This window comes from Pelophylax lessonae, assembly GCF_965119305.1.
Source record: "Pelophylax lessonae genome assembly, chromosome: 4".
Classification (NCBI taxonomy): Eukaryota; Metazoa; Chordata; class Amphibia; order Anura; family Ranidae; genus Pelophylax; species Pelophylax lessonae.
Genome location: NC_138771.1, coordinates 327,735,423 through 327,760,611, shown reverse-complemented (window position 1 = coordinate 327,760,611; position 25,189 = coordinate 327,735,423). Strand labels below are relative to the sequence as shown.

General features: G+C 42.1%; 1 protein-coding gene across 1 annotated transcript in view; it reads left to right on the top strand.

The window, feature by feature from the left end:
• Positions 1-25,189, top strand: part of AFAP1L1 (actin filament associated protein 1 like 1) — a 140,230-nt gene that overhangs the window by 98,175 nt on the left and 16,866 nt on the right. Inside the window, exons 5-13 of the mRNA XM_082255915.1 lie at positions 40-138; positions 4,617-4,828; positions 9,790-9,969; positions 11,827-11,907; positions 13,004-13,094; positions 17,199-17,351; positions 20,675-20,886; positions 21,810-21,955; positions 25,013-25,079. Of these exons, the coding sequence (XP_082112041.1) occupies positions 40-138; positions 4,617-4,828; positions 9,790-9,969; positions 11,827-11,907; positions 13,004-13,094; positions 17,199-17,351; positions 20,675-20,886; positions 21,810-21,955; positions 25,013-25,079 (1,241 nt within the window). The remainder of the gene's footprint in view (positions 1-39; positions 139-4,616; positions 4,829-9,789; positions 9,970-11,826; positions 11,908-13,003; positions 13,095-17,198; positions 17,352-20,674; positions 20,887-21,809; positions 21,956-25,012; positions 25,080-25,189) is intronic.

Sequence of the window (25,189 nt, the reverse complement as noted above, 5' to 3'; positions counted from 1 at the left end):
TTCCATAGTTTATTTCAGTTTTTTTCCTACTCTACACAGACAGTTCCAGTCCTCCCAATTCCATAGAAGATGGATATTATGAAGAAGCAGATAATAATTACCCCCTTACCCAAATAAATGGAGAGCAGAAACATTCATGTAAGTGACAGTAAATACAAATGCATTTATGGAATGAAGGTGTTAAATAGTCTTAAAAATACATTTTTGTGCAACTGAGGTTTAATAGAAATTTCAAACTCCCTTCAGGTTTTGAGTACTGAGATTAAGTAGATTTAACAGCATAATGTATCCCAGCCTTCGTCAATATAGAGAATTTATACCTAGGTGCACGAACCCATAACCATCAATCGTAAACTCAGATGAAGTTAGATTAGAACAAGATGGATTCTGATACTCTGGTTGCTGCACTTAAAAATAAGCACTCTTTATTATACAGGTGTAAATAAGGCCCTAATGAGATATACTGTAAATATAGTAAATTGTTAACCCCTGACATTACATAGATATTGACAATCCACAGGATCTAAAGTCTAAACCCACCAATACTATTGATCCTATCACTGAGCCATAATAAATGCAATAAAAATAAGTAAGAGCCCATTCAGACTAGCGCGGCACGACTTTGGGGGGCGACCTGTGAAGTCGCGTGCACCACAACTTCGGAGCGACTTGCATGGACTTCACATAATGGAAGTCAATGCAAGTCGCTCCAAGGTCGCCCCGAAGTAGTACAGGACCCTTTTTCTAAGTCGGAGCGACTTGTGTCGCTCCTATTAGAACGGGTCCTGTGCTAATCAATGGACTGACAAGTCGCGCTAATGTGAATGGGCTCTTGGTGTGTAACTATCTGCCACTTTAAATTAAATAAACAAATAATAACCCATCTACCAATGCATAAATATATATACAGTAAATAGTGTCGCTATAGCAAACTAATAAACATGCAAAAAAACTTGATAATGATATATTCTCACCATCAACATGTTACATTGGACTGTAGTAGTCACTTGTTGTTCACTTGCTGATAATATATCACCATTTCGTGCACGTTTATTAGTTTGCTATAGCGACACTATTTACTATATATATATATATATATATATATATATATATATATATATATATATATATATATATATATATATATATATATATATATATATATATATATATATATATATATTATAATCTATATCTGTGTGTATATATATATATATGTGTGTGTGTGTGTATATATGTATGTATATGATATATATATTATTATTTTTTTTTTATGCATTGGTAGATGTGTTATTATTACATGCACCAACAAACAAAATAGCCCCTGCCCCCATCTATAACTGGCCTTCACAGCAAGAAGCACATGGAAGGGCTGCTCATGCAAAACAAAACCAGAAAAAATCCTAGCTCAACTCCCCAGCCAGTCTGCTTAACAACCGAAATAACCTGTCTAACAATAAGCGCATATTGTTAGACAGGTTAATTCGGTTGTTAAGCGGATTGGTTGGTGAGTTGAGCTGGGAATTTTTCTGGTTTTGTTATTTTTACATAAATCTTAGGAAATCTAATGGAGATTGTACAAACATTTTACAGTAAGATTGTAAAATAGGTTTGCAGATATAGAGAACTAAGCTCCGGTTTTACAATATGCTGTTGTATGTATTGTATAAAGAGTAATAACTATTAAATTGAATGACAACAGCAAATAATGTAGAATTGTTCGCAATCCTCCTGTAGAATACAGTCTAGATCCTGGTTAGACTGACACCCGGCCCAGCCTCTCAGCATGCTCACTGAGAGCCTGAGTCGGCCGCTCCCCGCCCCTCCACAGCCCAGTGCTCCAATGAGCGAGGAGGAGGCAGAGCAGAGAGCTGCTGACAGCTAGCAGCTCTCTGCTCGGGGAGCTGTCAGAACTGAGCGATCGACTGTGTTCAAATGCTCGGTTCTCAGTGTAGAGTCATCGGGGGACAGATGCAGCATCCACCAAAGTATAATTGGGGGGAAAACAATAAAATCCATACTTCTCATTTTTGATCAATCAGTTTTGATGCCTATATTGTTTGTTACAAAATGAATAACTGCGTTTTCTTATCTACAATTCAAGCCAAGAGAGGCTGGGTTCACACTAACACGGTCTACATCGCATGTCATTTGTATAGGAATCACACTGCATTCCTGTACAAATGACATGCAAATTAAGCCATACATTATGTATGGCTCAATTCGCAGTGGATACTTGTGCAGGTCCCTTTTTTTTTTTTTTCCGCACTACAATCTGATCCAATGGGTTTTTCAGACCCGTGCAATCCGATTCTGAAGTTTGCACTGCATTCTGCGAACCGCTTTGGGGGGGTCTATTACCTAATATTGACACCCACAGCAGTTTGCAGAGCACAGAGTGAACTGCCTGCGATTCTGCTGCGGTGCGGGAATCGCTGGGGCTCCTGCACCGCATCAGTGTGAATCCAGCCTAATTTTATATAAATGCATCAGGTTGTGTAAGGTTGTAATTACCAAAGTGTTTTTGAGTGTGAATTTTGTCATACTTTGTGAGGCTTATGACCTGTAAATGTGACTCCTGGCTAAGAAGGATTTTGGAAATCTGTTATTTTGGTTGCCTATAGAGTGTATACTGTATGAGACAACTACTCTACTGACCTCTGGTGCACGGATTTGGTATTTTGTAAGGCACAGTGCAGATACACAGATTAATTTAGCCGGTGTAACGTGAGAATTACCTACCCCGTGAGAATTACCTACCCCTCGTCACTTCCGGCCAGGAACAGCTGAGCAGCGCAGCAGTGCGCATGCTCACAGGGCCGGATACCTAAAGGGACAACAGAGGAGCAGACTAGTGCGCATGCGCACTAGTATGGAAATAGCACGGTGTACCGTGGAAAAAACCTACCCACGCGCCAGTTAAATAAAACAGCGGGGCTGCAATACGAATCATCTCCGCTCCTGTGCCTGTCACTTCCCTGCTCACGGCAAGTAAATATAAAAGCGGCTGGCGTCTCTGTGATTTATGTTTACATACACCCGCCGCCGCTTTTATATTTACTTGCCGAGAGCAGGGAAGTGACAGGCACAGGAGCGGAGATGATTCGTATTGCAGCCCCGCTGTTTTAATGTAACCGCTGCATTCCATACAGTGCCGTGAACCGGAAGTGACGAGGGGTAGGTTTTTCTCACGGGTAGGTAATTCTCACGGAACACCGGCATCCTGGTTTCTGAAATCTCTTATCCAACATACCCATTCATGGGAATAGTTCCCATCCAGTAACATGCAGCAACAGCCGTGAAGAAGGGGGAGTCTTTTCCCCCAAAACACACTGGATTAATGTACATGTTGCTACTTTTTAATAAACATCTATGAACTATTGTTTCGGAGTTGCAATTCTCTGGACAGCAGGCGCTCCTTCTGTTTTATCAAAGTCTACAGATCAAAACAGGTCACTTAAGGGTTTTGTATATCAATGTGTCCTTACTGTGAACTCAAGGAATTTCCCCACAGCCTCCAATTAAACTTAAACACAACAAAATATGGCACAAAGAGTGGGTTAACCACTTGCCGACCGCCGCAAGTACATTTACTGCGGCGGTCAGTCCCTCCTGGGCAAAGTGACGTAGTACTACGTCACTCGCCCAGGAGCCTGTAGGGGGTGAGCGCGCGCCACCGGAGGGTCGCTCCCACCCCCGCTCGTTCACTGAGGTTCCCGTGCGAGTGACCGGCGGCTCCGATGTCCGCCGGCCACATGCAATCTCCCGCTGGAGAGGGAGAAAGGCAAGCAGCTGATGTAAACAAAGCCAACTGTCATTCTGGCATTGGCCAGTTTAATATAAACTGGCCATCATGAAGCCCGTGTGTATTGCCGTCTGTTTGACAGAAGCCGGCCATTCGGCTGGCTTCTGTCAAAGGGGCATGACCGAAAAAGTTCTGCCGATCAGCACTTGATCAGTGGCTGAGAGTGCTTCGGCAAGGCGACCGCCCCCCTGTCAGAACAGAATACAACAGCAGGGTAGTTTGCTGTACTAGCGTTGGATAGTTAGTATAGCGATCTCCTCCTAAGCTGTCAGTTTTTTTTTTTTTTCGTTCAGCCCTGCTGGGTTTAACGAAAAGAAACACTTAGTGCACATGTGTCAAACACAAGGCCGCGGGCCGAATCCGGCCCTCCGGGCCATTTCATGTGGCCCTCCAGGCCTCCTCCAGTCCCTTTTGATTTCTACTTTCCAACAATGCCTTTCAGCTTCCTCCCAGCAGCAGCACATGTCAAGGATGGTGCACTGTAATGTAAGGGAGGGTGGAGGACTCAACTTCTAAAGGAGGCTCCTGACATCTTATGTAAGGGTAGGGGATGCTCTGAACATCTAATCTTACAGATACAACCGGCCCTTTTGAGGGCAATAATATTGCTCATTCGGCCCTCAATCAAATTGAGTTTGCCACCCCTGACTTAGTGTATACTAGGCTTTAGGGTAAATCTGCTGCCTGGTGGCTGAAGGGTAATTCTAGTTCTTGGTTGATATCGAAGGCTTGAACATTTAATGTATGTTTTTGTTATTTGCTTAGAACCGAGGCATTTAATAAACCCTGAGTTTTGTTCCTTTGTGTGCAGATAATGAATCTGATGGTCTGAGCAGCTCTTATGAGTCCTATGATGAAGAAGATGAAGAAGGTAAAGCTCAGCGTCAGATGCACCAATGGCCTTCCCAAGAGTCGTCTCTGCACCTGGTCCGGGACAGCAGAATCTGCGCATTTCTCCTGCGCAAGAAGCGCTTTGGCCAATGGGCCAAACAGCTGACACTCATCAGAGATAACAAACTACTGGTAAGAGAATAAAATAGTTCTACATGGAAAGATCTTTAGAAACAAGCCGTCAAAAATACCATCCTAGAGTAAATACACTGACAATGTTGAGGGAAGGAAGGAAGAAAATATTTTCTGTTACGTCGTACAGAATCCAAACAGCCCGAGTGCCAGAAAGGATTTCCTGCATCCACTCTTCTGTGACCACTGTGAATGGAGCCGGAGTGTGTGAACAAGGTGTTTGGAAGGGAAAGCTGGAAAGCATTGAAAAAACATAACCAACCCGTCAGCTGTCTTATTCTGGCACACCACAAATGAAAAGTGCTGTTTGCATTGGCTAAGCTCTAGTTGCTGTCAGTGTGTTATGTTTTTGGCAATCAAGTAGCACTGACCTAGTGCCAGAAACTCACTTCTGAAATTTGGTCTGATACATATGAAATATATTATAACCAGACTCTTTTGTAGTGATAAATACTTTATATATCAAAGGTCCACTTTAATTTATTCAAAAGTATAGAAACCTGTCTTAAAAGAAATAAGGAGGCTGCACTTACATCCTTCCGAAAATGCTTAGTTGCCTGGCAGTTTCTAGTTTCAATATCTTCTGAGACCATGGGAATGTACTAAAACTGGAGACTGCAAAATCTGATGCAGCTCTGCATAGAAACCAGTCTGCTTCCAGGTTTTTTCTTTTTGTCAAAGCTTAATTGAACAAGCTGAAGTTAAAAGCTGATTGGCTACCATGCACAGCTGCATCAGATTTTGCACACTCAAGTTTTAGTTAATCAACCCCCATGACTTGGCAAAACCATGTAAATCAGGAAAGTCAGACTGATCTCAAAACTCTGCGTACTTTTTCCAGGCCAGTGACTGAGAAAGCCATTGGCTCAACCAGGGAATAGCTATTTTTGAAAGCGAGGTCAAAAAGAAATGCTTCCATAATATCTCAATTTAGGTTTTCTTTAAAGTTGACCTATAGGTAATAAAATTATATTTGTAATTCTGATGTCGGATTAGGTTGTGAAATATACTTATTTCCTGGGAATTACAAGGCTTTGTATGTATGTGAAATAACTTGATGTACCACTATTGACAACCCATGCAGGAGAATGTGTGTGGTCCCTGTGAGTTAGAGCACCCCCCCCCTTTTCCCCATCTATAATTCACAGCAGTCAATGTTGAGCAGAAACTGAACCCCCGGTTCACACTTGCAGTAAGGGAAAAAAGTATTTGATCCCCTGCTGATTTTGTACGTTTGTCCACTAACAAAGAAATGATCAGTCTAAATTTTCATGGTAGGTTTATTTTAACAGTGAGGCTGGGTTCACACTGGATTGTGGAGCGGCTCACAGCAGGATGTCCAGTGTGTCCCGTTCACTGTTTTAGGTCCGAATTCAGTCCAAATTTTTGGCTGAATTCAGACCTGAAACAGACCAGAAGACGCACACTAATTTCCTGCAATCTGCTCTGCAGCTGTCCCGGAGCTGTGTAAACCGGCTCCAATGAGAGAAACCCGCATCTAATTCACACCAGTGTGAACCCAGCCTAAGAGACAGAATAAAAAAAAATCCAGGAATTTTATTTAAAAAAAAGTTCTGAATTGATTTGCATTTTAATGAGTGAAATAAGTATTTGACCCCTTCTCAAAACATGACTTAGTACTTGGTGGATAAACCCATTGTTGGCAATCACAGAGATCAGGCGTTTCTTGTAGTTTGGCACCAGGTTTGCACACATCTCAAGAGGGATATTTTCCCACTCCTCTTTGCGGATCCTATCCAAGTCATTAAGGTTTTGAGGCTGACTGGTGGTAACTCTTATCTTCAGCTCCCTCCACATATTTTCTACGACATTAGGGTCTGGAGACTTGCTAGGCCATTCCAGGACCTTTTAATGTGCTTCTTTTTAAACCACTCCTTTGTTGCCTTGGCTGTGTTTTGGGTCATTGTCATGCTGGAATACCCATCCACGACCCATTTTCAATGTCCTGGCTGAGGGACAGAGGTTCTCACCCAAGATTTGATAGTACATGGCCCCATCCTTAGCAGAAAAACACCCCCAAAGCATAATGTTTCCACCTCCATGTTTGACGGTGGAGATGGTGTTCTTGGGAGTCATAGGCAGCATTCCGCCTCCAAACATGGCGAGTTGAGTTGATGCCAAAGAGCTAAATTTTGGTCTCATCTGACCACAGCATTTTCTTTTAATTCTCCTCTGAATCATTCAGATGTTCATTAGCAATCTTCAGACGGGCCTGTACATGTGCTTTCTTAAAGCGGAGTTCCAGCCATTTACTCACCTGTCCAACGGTCCAGCGATGCGGCCGCCGGAAGCCTCGATCCTTTCCCTCGGCGCCGGCATCACTGCTGTGGGCACCCGGCTGTTACAGTTTGCGGCTTCACAGCCGGGTACCCACTGCGCATGCGCGAGTCGCGCTGCGCGCCGTGATTGGCCGGCAATCTTCTGGGACCTCTGACGTGTCCCAGAAGATTGCAGGGAGGGAGGGGGAGAGGAGAACTTCCGCTCAGGGCGCCTGTCAAAACTAGGTACCCGCTCCCCCCCCCCCAAAAAATGACATGCCAAATGTGGCATGTCGGGGGGTCAGGACTCCCTAAAGCGGAAGTTCCACTTTTGGGTGGAACTCTGCTTTAAGCAGGGGGACCTTGGGGGCGCAGCAGGATTTCAGTCCTTCACAGCGTAGTGTTACCATTTGTTTTCTTGGTGACTATGGTCCCAGCTGCCTTGAGATCATTGACCAAATTATCCCGTGTAGTTCTCACTGTTCTCATGTTTATTGGAGATCTTGCATGGAGCCCCAGTCTGAGAAAGATTGACAGTTCATTTGTGTTTCTTCCATTTGCGAATAATTTCACCAACTGTTGTCACCCTCTTACAAAGCTGCATGGCAATGGTCTTGTAGCCCATTCCAGCCTTGTGTAGGTGTACAATCTTGTCCCTGACTTCCTCGAACAGCTCTTTGGTCTTGGCCATGGTGGAGAGATTTTAATCTGATTGATTGGTTGCTTCTGTGGACAGGTGTCTTTAATACAGGTAACAAGCTGGGATTAGGAGCACTCCCTTTAAGAGAGTGCTCCTAATCTCCACTCATTACCTGTATAGAAGACAACTGGGAGCCAGAAATCTTGCTGATTGATAGGAGATCGAATACTTATTTCACTCAATTTTTTCCTTTTTTTGAAATGCATTTTTTTCTGGATTTTTTTGTTGTTATACTGTCTCATACTTGTTATCATGTCATATAAAAAAGCATTATTTCCAATGATGGCTGTTCACATATATGGTCTGCAAATTTGATCCGGTTCAAAAAAGGGTCCTGTCCGAGTTTAGTGTGGTGTGATGCGATTTTCTGCTCCATAGACTTCTATGGGACCGGATTAAAATCGCAGTAAAGTGCAAATTCGCACCATGTACCACTTTAAATTCGCACCTCAGCAATTTTAACCTGGGACTAAGGCTTGAAAAGGGTAGAATTACCACAGTAATTTATTACAAGAAAAAATACAACTTTACTACATGTCAGCTTTAGGACTACAGGGCTCCATAGGTTTTGGCGGCACAGACACAACAGGAAAATAGCAGCTCATCCTGGAGACAATTGAAAAAAGAAGGTTTAAAGAGGAAATAAAAGACAAAAAAAAATCAAATGCATGTAAATTATGTTATTTTTATCTGATTTGGGGAAAATAATTGATTTTAATATCAGTTTAAAACTAATGCATCACATACACAACTAAGGTTTGTTGAGGCAATCGCAAAAAAAAAAAAAAATAGAATTACCCGCTATCTCTACTTTATAATTAACCACTTGCTGACTGCCAGCAGTACATATACTGCGGCAGGTCAGCTCTGTCCTGCGAAATGACGTAACTGTACATCACTTCGCGGGAACTGCCAGTGGGGGCGCGCGTGCCCATTCGGGGCAGGGGAAGCTGATCTGCGGGTCCGGCCCGCGATCGCTCCCTGTGGAGACAGAACGGCGATCTGCTGTTGTAAACGCGGCAGACAGCTGTTCTGTCAGCAATGAACACAGGGCTCCTGTGTTCCTCCTATTTAGGAACACAGGTCTCTGTGTTCATTCCATAAGTCCATCCCCCCACACAGAAAGCACCCCCTAGGGACACATTTAACCCTTTGATTGCCCCTGGTGTTATCCCCTTCCCTGCCAGTGTCATTATTACAGTAACAGTGCATATTTTTAGCACTGATTACTGCAGTAATGTCCCTGGTCCCCCAAAAGCGTCAAAAATGTCAGTTAGGTGTCCGATATATCCACGGCAATGTCGCAGTCCCGCTAAAAATCACAGATCGCTGCCATTACTAGTAAAAAAAAATAAAAAAATAACATAAAACTTTTCCCTAGTTTGTAGATGCAATAACCAATCAATATACTCTTATTGGGTTTTTTTTTGCCAAAAATATGTAGCAGAATACAAATTGACCTAAAAATGACAAAAAAAAATTAGATTTTTACATTTTTTTTTATTTTATTGGGAATGTTATATAGCAGAAAGTGAAAAATCTTGTTTTTTTTTTTTCAGAATTGTCGCTCTTTTTTTTGTTAATAGCGCAAAAAAAAAATAAAAATTGCACAGGTGATCAAATAACACCAAAAGAAAGCTCTATTTGTGGGGAAAAATAGGACATCAGTTTTATTTGGGTACAGCGTCACACGACCGTGAAATTGTCAGTTAAAGTAACGCAGTGCCAAATCGCAAAAAATGGCCTGGTCATTAAGAGAGAAAACCTTCCGGTCCAGAGGTGGTTAAGCTATTACCTCTTGGCAATGAACAGAAATATAAGTATTGAACTTTTGGTCACTGTATGTTTTGGGGTTGCGTTAGATTTGTGCATTTATACAGTTTAGGGTCATAACTGATGCTGCAGTTCTGCACAATTGCTCTCTTAATAATGTTCTCTATGCCATTTTACTAATGTCAACTAATAACATTGATTTTCTGTAGTGTTACAAGAGCTCTAAGGACCAGAATCCTCACTTGGAAATGCCACTGCCTCTGTGTAACGTCACCTATGTCCCAAAAGATGGCCGACGTAAGAAGCACGAGCTACGTTTCTGTCTTCCTAACTCAGAGATACTTGTGTTGGCGTGTCAAAGTCGGGAACAGGCTGAAGAATGGATGAGGGTGAGAGTCGGAATACTTTTCCTTTTTGTATTACGAATTTTTCTGGTACAAACAGGGCCGTCTTTAACGCAGGGCAAAAGGGGCAGCTGCCCAGGGCCCAATCATTGTCATGGGGCCCAAAGCAGCTGCTCCTTCTGCCTGCAAATAGCATACACCCGATGATGGCTTTGTCCTGGGATTGCAGCGTTGGGCTCAATAGTGTTGCTGCGGTTCCCAGACCCTCACTCTGCACCTGCAGTCCTGCACTCTGCCGAAAGTTCTGTGGCTTCTCTGTGGCGGTGACTGCAGTGGAGTACCAAGGGGAGGTGCAGGGGGGGTGGGCCGCCGCCCGGGTGCCGCGCACTGAGGGGTGTCAGGCTGGTGTCCTGGCGCCGCTCAGCTGTTCCCTCGGTCTGTGTTGCTGAGTGCTTACCCGCGCTGCTCATGGGGGCGGGGACAGAAACGGGAGCGGGAAGAAGGTGAGTGACCGAGACCTGAGCAGCCTCCCTGTCTGACAGGATAGGAGGAATTGGTGGGAAGCTGCATATACTGTGGGAATCGATCTTTCCTTATCCCTCCCCCATGCTCTCTTCCCCCCTCGACTCCGTGCTCTCAGTTCCCCTAGGTTTCCATGCCCCCCCCTCCAGTGCTCTGCAGAGAAGTACTTTGGGGGGGGGGGGGGCAGGCATATACTAGAGGTATAGAGACTTGCACAGGGAAAAGGTGTTCTGGAGGTAGAGATGTGCAGTGGATATGGAAAGGTGCAGAGGGTATGGAGGGGTGCAGAAGATATTCAGGGGTGCAGAGGGTATGGAGGGGTGCAGAGGATATGGAGAGGTGCAGAGGGTATGCAGAGGGTATGCAGGGGTGCAGAGGATATGGAAAGGTGCAGAGGGTATGCAGGGGTGCAGAGGATATGGAGAGGTGCAGAGGGTATGCAGGGGTGCAGAGGATATGGAGAGGTGCAGAGGGTATGCAGGGGTGCAGAGGATATGGAGAGGTGCAGAGGGTATGGAGGGGTGCAGAGGGTATGGAGGGGTGCAGAGGGTATGGAGGGGTGCAGAGGGTATGGAGGGGTGCAGAGATGTGCAGAGGGTATGGAGGGGTGAAGAGGGTATGGAGGGGTGAAGAGGGTATGAAGGGGTGCAGAGGGTATGGAGGGGTGCAGAGGATATGGAGGGGTGAAGAGAGTATGAAGGCGTGCAGAGATGTGCAGAGGGTATGGAGGGGTGCAAAGGGTATGGAGGGGTACAGATGGTATGGAGAAGTGCAGAGATATGCAGAGGGTATAGGGTATGAGGGGCTGCATAGGGTATGCAAGGGTGCTGAGGGTACGGAGGGTTGCTTGGGGTATGGTGGTGTGTTGGAGGTACAGAGATGTGCTGGGTGTACGCTGGTTCGCTGGGGGGGGGGGGGGGGGTACGGAGGTGTGCTGGGGATAGAGAGTGAAATTGCATGGGCGGTGTTTTCCCAGGGTCCAATCAATATTAAAGATGGCCCTGGTGTTGGGCTATGGGGGCCCCAGGAAAATTTTTGCCCAGGGTCCAATCAATATTAAAGACGGCCCTGGGTACAAACTATACACAGATGGCATTTATTTACTAAGAAATGCTGGGGATATTATATGTGGTTAAAGTGCAGTGTATCCAGCAGTGGGGTTTTGCCAGCAGTAATAAACTAAGATTGTATTTGGTGAGAGGACGACTGAATATTACATCTGTGAAGAAAACGTTGCTGAACACAAACATTTGTCTATAATTCTGAAGACCAGATCTGCTCCACCTTCATTTTGAAATCTTGAACTTCATAAATATACTTCTGCAAATTCCTATGTAAATAAAAGCTCCGATAAAGATATATCTATTCATTTTCATACAGGTGATCAAGGAGGCCAGTAGCCCCACTTCAATACACTTAAGTGCTTCCCCAGCCCTGAGACATAAACTGGATCTGGACAAGGTGAGGTTATCTGAAAACACAATTGTCATAGATATAGTAAGGAGATGCTTCTCTTAATGTATTTAAAGCATTCTGCTGCAACTTTTAAGGAGACGTTTGGAGTACATTTAAAAAAAAAAACATACATACATACACACACACATATATATATATATACTCACCTCTATATCGCAGCTTTCCCACGTTGGCTCTAGGGCCAAGAACTGGGCGATCACATCACTGCTGATCGATCAGACCTTGGTCTTCTCAGAGTGGAGATTGGTGACTGTCAGTCACTGCTCTCCTCTTTGCTCCTCTAGCACTCACTGGAGCGCTGGGCTGAAGAGGGAAGCGCACATGCTGAGAGATGGAACCAGCGGTCAATCAGGCAGCTGGGTGGATCTCCACAATATGGTCAGGATCTCTCAATATCCCTACATGCAACATTCTCACACTCCCTCAGTGGAAGCTCACGGTTATGGTCAGGATCCTTTCAGAGTCTTGATCAACTCTGTGATGTCAGCTGACAACAAGCTTTAGCCCACTGTCTGCTTTTTCTGAGTCTGACCTTAAACAAAAGTATAGCCCTGACCCTTGCATTTCTAGTTATTTTTTGTGAATGTTTTGAAAAAAAAAATGTTGGTAACCCGTTCACAGTCTTATGCATGTACAACAGAAGTGTATGTTTGAAATAGTGGTCTGTGCCTTTTATGTGAGAAATATAAGGAATATTTCAGTGAACAGCCAGAACTTAGTGCTTCCAGATACTTTGACAGCAGCTCCCTCTACTGGTAAATCTTTAGAAGGCGGGAGCGTGCTGCATAAAACAGTTTGTATCATATTTATTATTATTAAACCGGATTTATAAAGCGCCAACAATTGTACCTAAAGATCTATTGAAAGTGGCATGTATGCAATTATACATAAAAAAGGACAATTTTGCATAAATATGTATTTTTAATGTTTATTATTCCTATGAAATCATCTTTGTTAATCAGAGTAGCTCTTAGCCATGAACTGGTAAATTAGAAAAAAGCAAGCATATTGTATACTCCACAATTAATGTATCATGTGAGATATCTATCTTTTAATTTGTGTGCTGTTTCATTTCCCACAGAGGTTGTCCCATGACAAGACATCGGACTCTGACAGTGCAGCGAATGGTGACAACAGTTCCCCCAGTAGTGGGAAAGAGAACCGTGACAATGGTAAGTAATCTATTAATGATGTTTCTTTTTAAATGTATCCCATAACTATGTGTTGTATCCATACAATATATGCTTTGTGCAAATTGTATGTGTTGGAGAACCAAAGCAAACACCCCCATTTCTTAATGAGTCTGTATATGTAATTAAAAAACAGAGAAGGCGACCAGCGCTATGGAATATACGAAATAAATGATTTTATATGTACAGGTGTAAGCTGTCGCCAACAAACCCCTGAGATACAAGGGTCAAATATAAAATAAAGGTTGGAAAATGCGCTACCTATTAAAAAGTGTATGTTACAAAGATCCTATAGATACATATTCATCATAAAAAGGATCAAAACATATAGATAAATAAACAAATAATCCACTGGTTATAATTAAAGTGCAAGTGCCAAAATAGAAACTATAGTTGGGCTAAGTATCCAAGCCCCTATAAAAGTGCTCAGTGCCCAAAGTGTTTGTTGTTGTATGCCTTTAAATAAAGCAAAAGTGCACAAAGTGTAATACATTTTTTATTTATACAGTGCTGGTGATTAATTATTCAGTGAAAAAATCAAATATATCAGAGTAATTGGTAATCGGTTAATATTTGTTTCATTCTTTGTAAAATGACAATGTGCATAAAATTAACAAATCAAAAAATTAAAAAAGAAGAAAAAAAACCCTTTTAATGAAGTGCTGGGAACAGTGCATGTGAAAGAATAAAGAGGTTTGTAAGTGAATCATGCTGGTGAATTAAGTGCCTATACCCGTGATGCCCAATAGGTATCGCACTCACCCTTCACAACCCTTAAGTATAGGGTATTGGCTGTTATTGGTAGTCTCCAAAAAAGGAACAGAGTAATCCGGAGGTCCTCTCTGTCTGTAGTGAGCAGGCTCAGGTGGGCCTCCAAAAGATGTTCGCACGATCTAGGTGCTCAAACAAACAAAAACCCCATGGTGTAGTACATGATGCCGGATAAAAGAAAGCAAATAAGACTCACAATTCAGGCTGATCGAGTTCAGTGCAGACGCCGGGATACTTCCGCGTTCCACGGCTCAAATCTTCAAAACTGGAAGTGACGTTGACGTACGAAACTCCGCCCTACGCATTTCGTCATACGGACGTCTACTGGAGGGCCTGGCTATACCCTCCCTCCTGTAAACTGACAACCGTTTATCATGGCTGCTGAGCCCTGACATTGTGGTCAGTTTACCTGCCTCTATCATCTGCAGCTCTCCTCTCTGCTCTCCTGTTTCTCCAGTGTCCTCCTTTCCCCTCCCCTCCCTGCCTGTCAGCTCCGTCCACCCCACGATGTTCCTCTACTGCTGCTCTCATATGTATACTATGATCATGCCATCCCCTCTGGTATATAACGCTATGTGTGCCTGTGCTGTATAAAAAAAATGCAGATTATACCTTATTTCAGAGCATCTCTAAGGTGCTCACGTGACTGCTCAGCTCTCTCTCCTCCCCTGCTCCTGATATCAGCAGGAGGGCTCAGTCCCTCCTACTTTAGCTGTCAACCGGGCAGAGGAAAGAGCTGAAGAGTCATGTGAGCGCTGCGAGACGCTCTGAGATAAGGTATAATCGGCATTTTTCTTATATAGCACAGGGACACATAGCTTTATATAACAGAGGTGATGGCATGATCATAGTATAGTGGGTTAATAACCACTTTAAAGCGGAGTTCCGGGCACAAAAACAATATTTTTTTTTGTGCCCCTCCGCTAGGTATGCCTCACCTGAAAAGGAATTGGATAGTTATTTTTTTTTTGTTTACTTACCTTGCAATTGAAGATCGAAGATACTCACCTCAGAGTACTTCCTCCCTCAGAGCCGCGGCTCACCCCGTCACTTCCTGCCTCGCTATGATTCCTGGGAGCTGAACGTCACAGCTCCCAGGAATCAATGCGACGGCACCGGCCCCGCTCATCATTTCCGGGCAACGCCGCATTCCCCTGCTAAACATCTTCTGGGCATGCCCAGAAGCTGTGGAGGAATGCGGCGCCACGCCGGAAGTGACATGAGGGGTCGGTGCGGCGCATTCTGGGACAAGAAGACGCGGAAGAAGACACAGAAGAGGACCGCGCCGGCTTCAGCTGCCCACAAGAGAGATGGAAACGCTGTGGAAGAAATTTTATAAGTAAGTATTTCTTCTAAAAGGTAAGCGCGAACCGGGACAGATCAGAGGCTAGCCATTGTGGAATGTGCTAGCCCTGACTGTCCCGGGGGTATGTTTATTAAAAAATGACATCTGTGCCCGGAACTCCGCTTTAACTATAGAGAGAAAGCTGAGGTCACCGACTTGGATATGTGGTCTTGCAGGGCTTACTAGATTCCAAAACCAGTTAAACCTAACTACAAAGCCATGGCTGGGAAACAGTTAATAAATACGTATTTCTAGCCTAGATGACAGAACAGCAGGCTAAATTTAATAAAAAAAACTGAAATTTGTATATATTGATATTTAGACCTTTTAATAGCAAGATAAGCATTGAACTGAATATATATACAGTGTGTATGTATGTATGTGTGTGTGTGTGTGTGTGTGTATATATATATGTGTATGTGTATATATATATATATATATATATATATATATATATATATATATATATATATATATATATATAATATTATTGAAAATGTTAACATAGAGCATTACAGAATATCAAACTTAGTCCAAAATGACTGTTTGTTAAAAAGCATACAATTCAAAGTCATTGTATCTTTTTGGTGGATGATGCGATGTACATAAAGCATACGTATCAAAACAATAGAGAACGATGGAAAGAGAAGAGGAACAGCAACAAAAAAGGGGGGGGGGGAATATGAAAGAAAGCATATATGTTTCCAATTCTCATTGAGACTACAAGTTAGCTGTTAGGGTTATACAGCCATCATTAAATTCCTCTGGTGTATGTCATAAGGGTGTACAAAAGTAGTTTTGTCTAGAGATCATAAGTTCATTCAATAGGCCTTAAAAACCTAGTAAATGCTTAGATGTACCGTATAATAGGACGCTATTGTTTCGGTCAAAGTGGACCAAGGTGGCATATAAGTATTGGGCAAGACAAAATGTAAACACGGCAGACCGCTATTCTGCCAGTTATGAACACAGGGGTCCTGTGTTCCTCTTATTTAGGAACACAGGTCTCTGTGTTCATGCAGCAATCCCACCCGCCCCCCCCCCACTCCCACTCCCACCCCCCCCCACAGTTAGAAAGCACTCCCTAGGGACATATTTAACTCTTTGATCACCCTGGTGTTAACCCCTTCCCTGCCAGTAACAGTGCATATTTTTAGCACTGATTAATGTAGTAATGTCACTGGTCCCCCCAAAAATGGTAAAAATGTCAGGTGTCTGATCTGTCTGCTGCAATGTCGCACTCCCACTAAAAATTGCTAATCGCCGCCATTACTAGTAAAAAAATAAACAATAAAAATGACATAAATCTTTCTCCTAGTTTGTAGACACGATAACTTTTGCGCAAACCAATCAATATACATTTATTGGGATTTTTTTTTTTTTTTTACAAAAAATATGTAGCAGAATACAAATTGTTCTAAAATGATGAAAAAATTTGATTTTTAAATTTTTTTTTATTTGGAATGTTGTATAGCAGAAAGAAAAAATATATATATATTTTTTTAAATAAAAATCACAGAGGTGATCAAATACCACCAAAAAAAAGCTCTATTTGTAGGTATAAAAAGGGCATCAATTTTTTTTTGGGTACAGCTTCGCACGACCGCGCAATTGTCAGTTAAAATAATGCAGTGCCGTATCGTAAAAAATGGCCTGGTCATTATAGGGGTGAATCTTTCCGGTCCAGAAGTGGTTAAAGAACACAATATTTTCCCCTAAAAGTACAAATGGTACAAATTGCACATAAAAACCAGTACAACTAAATACAAAATATGTGACTGTGTGGCACCATTAGATTGTCAGTTTGGAGAGTAATACCTAATTTCTTTACAAAATCTGTTTACTTGCTGCTGTTTTTGATTAAGGCGTACAAGGAACATATATGCATATGTGTGCCTTTTAGGTGATATTAAAGATGGAATCTTTTTAAAACGTTAGTGTCATTCTTCATTTCTGACCTCTACCCTTAGCGAAGTGTCGGAGAAGTGGCTTGGCTGAGTTGAAAGGTTCCATGAGTCGGGCTGCGGGGAAGAAAATTACAAGGATAATTAGTTTTTCTAAAAAGAAGCAGTCTGCAGAGGAACAGCAGACCTCATCCACAGATGAAGATGTCCCTTGTTGTGGTAAGCATTTGGGTTAATGGCATCATCCGAACCATAACCCTGTTTTTAATTTATGCTTCCACGGTCAGTAATATTTATATTTCAAATAGGCTGTAGTGAGCACATCAGACATACCACAAAATTATTAGCTGTGATATCAATGAAATTCCCATCAATGCGGTTTATTTTCTCTTTCATGGAGATGCTCATCATATGTTTTTCACATCTATTCCATATAGGGGAGTTGCTCAGATTTGTCCCCAGAATCAAAGGAAAAAATCAATATCTGTTCATTCAGTTTTTCCTTTGTTTGCTGCTAAGTGTCATAAATATGAGCCTTTCCTTCTACAGTATTTCAGATCACATTGAAGAACCAAAGTTTTGTTTTAAGGGATATAAAGTTATACAAAGTTGCTATTGCACCCCTGTTCTCAAAATTGAGCACTGCAAAGTTTCTCTGGTGATCTCATCCCCCTCCCTGCACTCATCTGTAGGACACAGAGTTTTACTGTGGCAGGTCAGCTCTGATCCACGAAATGATGTACCTATACCCATTGGCCACAGGGGGAGCCAATCAGCAGGTCAAGCAGCCACGATTGCAGATGACATTGAAGAACCAAAGTTTTGTTTTAAGGGATATAAAGTCATACAAAGTTGCTATCGCACCCCTGTTCTCAAAATTCAGCACTGCAAAGTTTCTCTGGTTATCTCATCCCCCTCCCTGCACTCATCTGTAGTACGCGGAGGGTAGATTTTTGGTATTCATTCATTTCATTGGCCAGAATATTAATTTTTCTTGCCAGCGGTTTAGACATTAATGGCTGTGTGTTGAGTTATTTTGAGGGGGACAGCAAATTTACACTGTTATACAAGATGTTAACTCACTACTTTACATTGTAGTAAAGTGTAATTTCTTCCGTGTTGTCACATGAAAAGATATAATAAAATATTTACAAAAGTGTGAGGGGTGTACTTACTTTTGTGAGCTACTTGTGTGTGTGTGTGTGTGTGTGTGTGTGTGTGTATAGTAGCAATTATAGTGAGATTCTCTTGTCCGAACTTAGTTTTTGGGCTTGTTGGCCCACTTGAATTAGGCACATAAGTAAAAGTTCAACAGAAAACTTGCCCACGTAGGGGTTTTCACGATCAACCTCCTGCAGCAGAAGGTCTAAGCTAGTTCTGCTGGCTCTTTGGGTTTTCTGCTTCGCTCAGGCTGTATTTACAGCACCGGGCACATTCCCTGGACTCTCAATAGGGGATTTCCTGGAACCCTGGGCTCTTTTACACCTCGGAGACCTTCAGATTCCTGCAGTCCCCTGGACTCGCCTAGTCATCCCAGCAATCGCAGTCTCCTGGACTTGCTTAGCTGCCCTGACCCTCTCAGTCCTATGTGGAGTGTGGTCTCTGAAACGGAGCACCTCTCCTAATGGGAGCACACAGCTTTCCCCTGACGGGAGTATACCTGTCTCCTGAAGAAAGCCGTGAGCTATGGCCAGGTCTTGGCTTTAATGAGTGTGCATATCTGCATACCCACACAGCCTACAGGTCTCCAGTAAAACCTGGACACAGGATTGAAGGCTTCTTCCCAACCATTTATTTAAAGCCGCTGGGCTCCAGACCTGATCCATGATAACAAAACTGGTAACCCAGTCCTCTCTGCTGAGATATACCACTCTGGAGCCTCTCAAGCTGTATCTTTGAGAACCCTGTGGAGTTGGTTTACTAAAAATGGAGAGTGCAAAATCTGGTGCAGTTGTGCATGATAGCCAATCCTCTTCTAATTTTGCTTGTTCAATTAAGCTTTGGCAAAAATAACATGGAAGCGGAATGGTTTCTATGGAGAGCTGAACCAGATTTTGCACTCTAGAAAATCAACCCCTGTGTTTTCTCTGCAAATACTGTCACAGTGCAGGGCCTAACACTGTCACAATATATATTAAAAGCAGCACTTTTTCCTCTAAGGTCTCTATTGTAACCTTCTATAATTAAGATTCCAAATCCAGGCAGTTGCAGCACTCTTTCTATTTGATATAGTGATACAAAGTAACAACAACAGTTTCACGCATACCATGCTCTTTAAAGAGGAAGTAAAGTCTTCTTTTTTAATTGTACCTATAGGTAAGCCTATAATAAGGCTTACCTGTAGGTACTGTGAATATCTCCTAAACTTGCACAGTTTAGGAAATATTCCGAGTGCATGCAGCCGATGACTTAATCGGCGCTTGCGCTCTGAAGATCCAGTTTACCGTGTTAGATCTTCAGAGCCTGTGCCGTAAACGGCAGCTCACGCGCACTTGCACGGGAGTGACTTCATTGCGGCTCCGGTCACTCACAGTGCCAGAGTCCACAATCCCGAAAAAAACACGAGGGAAGATATTGGTTATCTGTGCAGGTGCCGCTGGAGGGCTTAGGTTGAAGGTACTAAAAAATTTTGCCTTTGTTTTACAGGGTTTTTTTTTTATGTTTACAACCTCTTTAAGCTTGAGTTGGCAAAAAGTTGGATTGGTCCAAACTGTTTCTGTTACTTTGTATTGTGTATATATGTATATATATATATATATATACAATATATATCCTGTGTGTGTGTAGAATTTATGTGTATTTACTATATATACAGAATATATGTGTATTATGTGTATATGCATGTATGTATATATGTGTGTGTGTGTGTGTGTGTGTGTATATATATATATATATACACTTTGTGTATTTACATTCCAATGGAGAATCCTTTAGTGCCCAGAAGTGAGAGTAGTAAAGGGTGAAAATTGCTTGGGGAGCCTCGCCACGCTGTACGTTTGCACTAGGGCTACCAGGAGAGTTTACTACTACTTATCTTATATCCCAAAACTTTGAGGCAAACAAAATTAATAGTTTTGGGTAAAGGATTTTTTCAGGACTGGTGATTTAATTAAAATGTTCTCTGTAATTGCAGAAATGTGTTTCACAATAAAAACCCACAACCAATAAATATAATTTTGGCCTTTTGATGCGATGTTGGACAATTTTCACAATATTGCTTTGTGTGAGTGTCAGAAAGTTCTGTATGTCTCCTAATTATCCAGTTCACACTGACAGGAAAATTAAAGGACATACTGTGAATGGAATCAGATGATGACAGCAGATGTTAGACCCTGGTCTATCTGTAGCCTAACTGGTCATTTTGCTTTCACATTGAATGGCAGAAATGTACAAATATGGCAATCTCATTAGACAGTTATCCAAGAAATAAGTTATTTCAATAATAATAACATTTTAACAAAAGGACCGCAGGGAAGTTGATTGTTACACATGAAAAATTATAACTTCACCTCTTACTTAACTATCTTTGCTGTCTGTCATAGGTTTCTTGAACATACTTGTGAACCAGTGCTGGAAGGAACGTTGGTGCCGTTTAAAGGGTTACACGTTGTACTTTCACAAGGACCGCAATGATCTACGAACTCATGTTAACTCTATTGCACTGCGGGGCTGTGAGGTCTCACCAGGGTTTGGACCAAAGCACCCATTTGCTTTCCGAATCTTACGTCAGAGCCAAGAAGTCTGTGTTTTAGAGGCAAGTACCTTTATTGTAATAGGGTCCTGTCATTTATTATGTTTTTTAGTTCCCATTAATGTGTCTTGAGAAGCTACAATGCAGTGAATGAAATCAAAACTAAAGATGCTGTATACAGTTAATTAGGATGCTATTAATTTTGTTATGTTATCTGACTACGCACTGCTAAGGCCATGGCCTACAATAGAAAGCGGCGCTCTGGCTCTGATCTTCAAACATATCCATGGAAATAATTAAACTCCAAATACAATCCATGTCTAATTTTCAAAGGTCTATACAGTGCCAGGTCTATGTCATATTATATGGTCACTTTTCTTCCCAGTAGTGTTTAGAACAGTTTTTCTTTAACATAAGCCTATCAGTTTGTCCATTCAGGGCAACATAGCAGGTTATCTTTATAGGCTACCTCTTCTACCTCTCCTCCCCCCAACACCCTGTTGGCCTGCCAGAGCTCTGTGAAAATAACTGGGTAAAGGGAGCATACAGCCTTCCTTCCATCTTGTAACGCTTAGTGCTTCAGAGGCCAATCACCGCACCTGAGCACCATCATGTGGTGGCAGGGGAGGCTCCTTAGCCATCTGTAACAGACTGACCTAGAGCATACCCAGAGCTTTGTGTTCAGGGCTCCAGTAGGCAAGCCAAGCAGTGGGGGAGCTTAGGATAAATGTGAAGAGAAATTTCAGCATATACAGAGGATACCTGTAGATCTTGGAAAAAATGGATGTCTTTGTTATGTCCCGTGAGCTGAGATCACAAACAAGTTATTGTCCTTCTGTAAACTACTAATCCTATCACCCCCTTGCCCCCTCAATCTTGAATTCATACTTATAGTTGTGTATTCTTAAATCTTGAAAATGTCTTAACACCAGTTTGCCATATATAAGGATTGTGCTTTATTTTCTTTTTCTACATTTTTTTTGCAGGCTAGCTCCTCTGAAGAAATGGGCCGGTGGCTGGGGTTACTGTTGGCTCAGACTGGTTCAAAAACCAAACCTGATGCTCTGCACTATGACTATGTTGATGTTGAAACAATAGCCAACATCGTCACTGCTGTGCGTCACTCTTTCCTGTAAGTAATCAGCTTTTTGATAAAACTTTCTAATCTTGTCAAGTGTAGTGTGCACTGGAAGGTCTCCTACTACCATACAATTGCAATAACTGACCAACATTACTGCATGTTTCACAACATGTATGCCCAGTGTTATTCTGATGCTGTCTAAGTGCCTTATTCTATAACACAAATATCTAATTATATAAACAGTTGGGTTATCCTTCAAGCACATGTAGCTATTTGGTCACATCCAGGCAGAATATGCCTGAGAACAAGGCTGGGCACCTAAACTTTCTCTGCACACAGAGTGTATATGCTTTCACCAGCAGTCACATAGAAAATGGACAATTAGAATAGTCAGTAATCCAAGGACAGACACACCATTTGTACAAACTGTGCAGATACACAAGGGCCCTTTGGGATTTAGAGGCCTGTTTATACCAGATGAGGGTCCAATGGATGCCAAAACCTATCCCACTGTTGCATAGACCTCGGCGTCATTTACTTCTGTCTGTCTAGCTGTCAAACAATATACTGTTATTGCATAGAGGATCCAGAAATAAGTCTTGCACAGGGACCCTCTGGTGACTCTCTCCACCATTTCCACCTAAAGAGATCTACAGACATATACAATCTAGCCACTGAAGGATAATTCTAATAAGATATCTTGGTGCAAACATGTATTAGCACCAGGAGAACATGTATCCTTAAACATATAGATATGGGAGGGGGTGCTTGTGAACTTAACAGACATTCCTGCAACCAACCTAATTTAGGGAAAATCAACCGCAATTGGCCAAGCAAATAAACCTTGTCCAATTGACATTTCCCCAAGAAACTTTAGGCAGGGGATATCTGCCATGGTGGGATTGGACCCACAAACATATATGTACAGTATATTGCCTGATTCGACTACTTTCTAGTGCAGAGTGTGGTGTATGTACAAAGTTCAGTAACCCTAAGAATCCAAAATTATTTTTCATTGTTTTGACTATAGTAAAGTGGAATTGAAATACACGTACATATTCTATAAGTTTTATGGTTTTCAATATGTCATACCTATAATTCTTTCCTACAGTTACATGATGATGATATTTTGTTTGAATTGACTGCATCCTTTTGAGCGCTTCACTTTTTCCATATTTTGTTATGTTACAGCCTTTTTCCAAAATGTATTAAATTCATTATTTTCCTCAAAATTCTACAAACAATACTCCATAATGAAAACATGAAAAAAGTTTGTTTGAAATCTTCGCAAATTTATTAAAAAAAAAATCATATGTACATAAGTATTCACAGACTTTGCTCAATACTTTGTGGAAGCACCTTTGGCACCAATTACAGCCTCAGGTTTTTTTTTTTTTTTTGTATTATGCTACAAGCATGGCACACCTATTTTTGGGCAGTTTCTCCTATTCTTCTTTACAGGACCTCTCAAGTTCCATCAGGTTGAATGGGGAACATCGGTGCACTGCCATTTTCAGATCTCTCCAGAGCTGCTTAATCGGGTTGAAGTCTAGGCTATGACTTGGGCCACTCAAGGAAAGTCACAAAGTTCTCCTGTAGCCACTCCTTTGTTATCTTGGCTGTGTGCTTAGGGTTGTTGTCCTGTTGGAAGATGAACCTTCGCTCCAGTTTGAGGTCCAAAGCGATATGGAGCAGATTTTCATCAAGGATGTCTCTGTACATTGCTGCATTCATCCTTCCCTTGATCCTGACTAGCCTCCTAGTTCCTTGCCACTGAAAAACATCCCCAGAGCATGATGCTGCCATCACCATGCTTCACTGTAGGGATGGTTTTGGCCAGGTGATGAGTAGTGCCTGGATTCCTCCAGACATGATGCTTGCCATTCAGGCCAAAGAGTTCAATCTTTGTTTTATCAGACCAAAGAATTTTGTTTCTCATGGTCTGGGAGTAATTCGGGTGCCTTTTGGCAAACTCCAGGCAGGCTGTCATGTGCCTTTTACTGAGAAGTGGCTTCCATCTGGTCACTCTACCACACAGGCCTGATTGGTAGGGTGCTGCAGAGATGGTTGTTCTTCTGGAAGGTTCTCTTCTCCCCACAGAGAAACGCGGGAGCTTTGTCAGAGTGACCATCATGTTCTTTGTCACCTTCTTGACTAAGGCCCTTCTGCCCCAATCGTTGAGTTTGGCCGGGTGTCACGCTTTAGGAAAAGTCCTAGTGGTTCCAAACTTCTTCCATTTATGGATGATGAAGGCCACCGTGCTCATTGGGACCTTCAATGTTGCAGAATTATTTTGTAACTTTCCCCAGATCTATGCCTCAGTACAAGTCTGTCTCAGAGGTCTACAGACAATTCCTTGGTCTCCATGGCTTGGTTTGTGCTCTGACATGCACTGTTATCTGTGGGACCTTATATAGCAAAAGTGTGTGCCTTTTCAAATCCTGTCCAATCAACTGAATTTACCACAGGTAGACTCCAAGCAAGTTGTAGCAACATCTCAAGGATGATCAGTGGAAATAGGATGCATCTGAGCTCAATTTTGAGAGTCCTAGCAAAGGCTGTGAATACTTATGTACATGTGATTTTTTTTTTCATTTTTTTATTACGGTAATAAGGCTGTAACATGACATAATGTGGAAAAAGTGAAGCGCTGTGAAAACTTTCCAGATGCACTGTATATTCACCAGATAGAAGCTAGTAAATGAAGTCTCCTGCTTCTTATATGCTATGGATATCCCAGCAATGAGATCTCTTTGCCATAACTCCCTGATATTTTCCTGTACATATGGGAATGTTGGCTTCCTATGTTTGTACGTTCTGCCATCTCCTGTTACAGAGATTAATTTAATTTTAAAAAATATACAACTGTAAAAGTGAGACCCGCTTGGCCACATCAGATGTGCCAGAGATCTCTGCTGACTGATCTAAGAAATTGTTAGGTATAACTTTCAAACGCACACTTAAAGATTGACCCTTTTATTACCATGACTGCATTTTACTACACTTAAAAATATGCAGTCAAGGGTCAGGACCAATAGATGTTAAATAATATACAATGTACTCTGACTTTTTAAGAAGGTATCTGAGAGTATCTGTGAATTTTTTTAGGTGGGCAAAATCTTCACATAGCAGTAGTAGTGATTCCCGAATCTACGATGATGTGACCTATGAAAAGGTAAGTTAATCTGCTAGCTTTTCATTGACGCAAATGGTTCTTTTTTCAAGAATGATTTTTCTGCATACAGTATCCACTTGAAGACCACAGTAAGTATATTTACATTATGG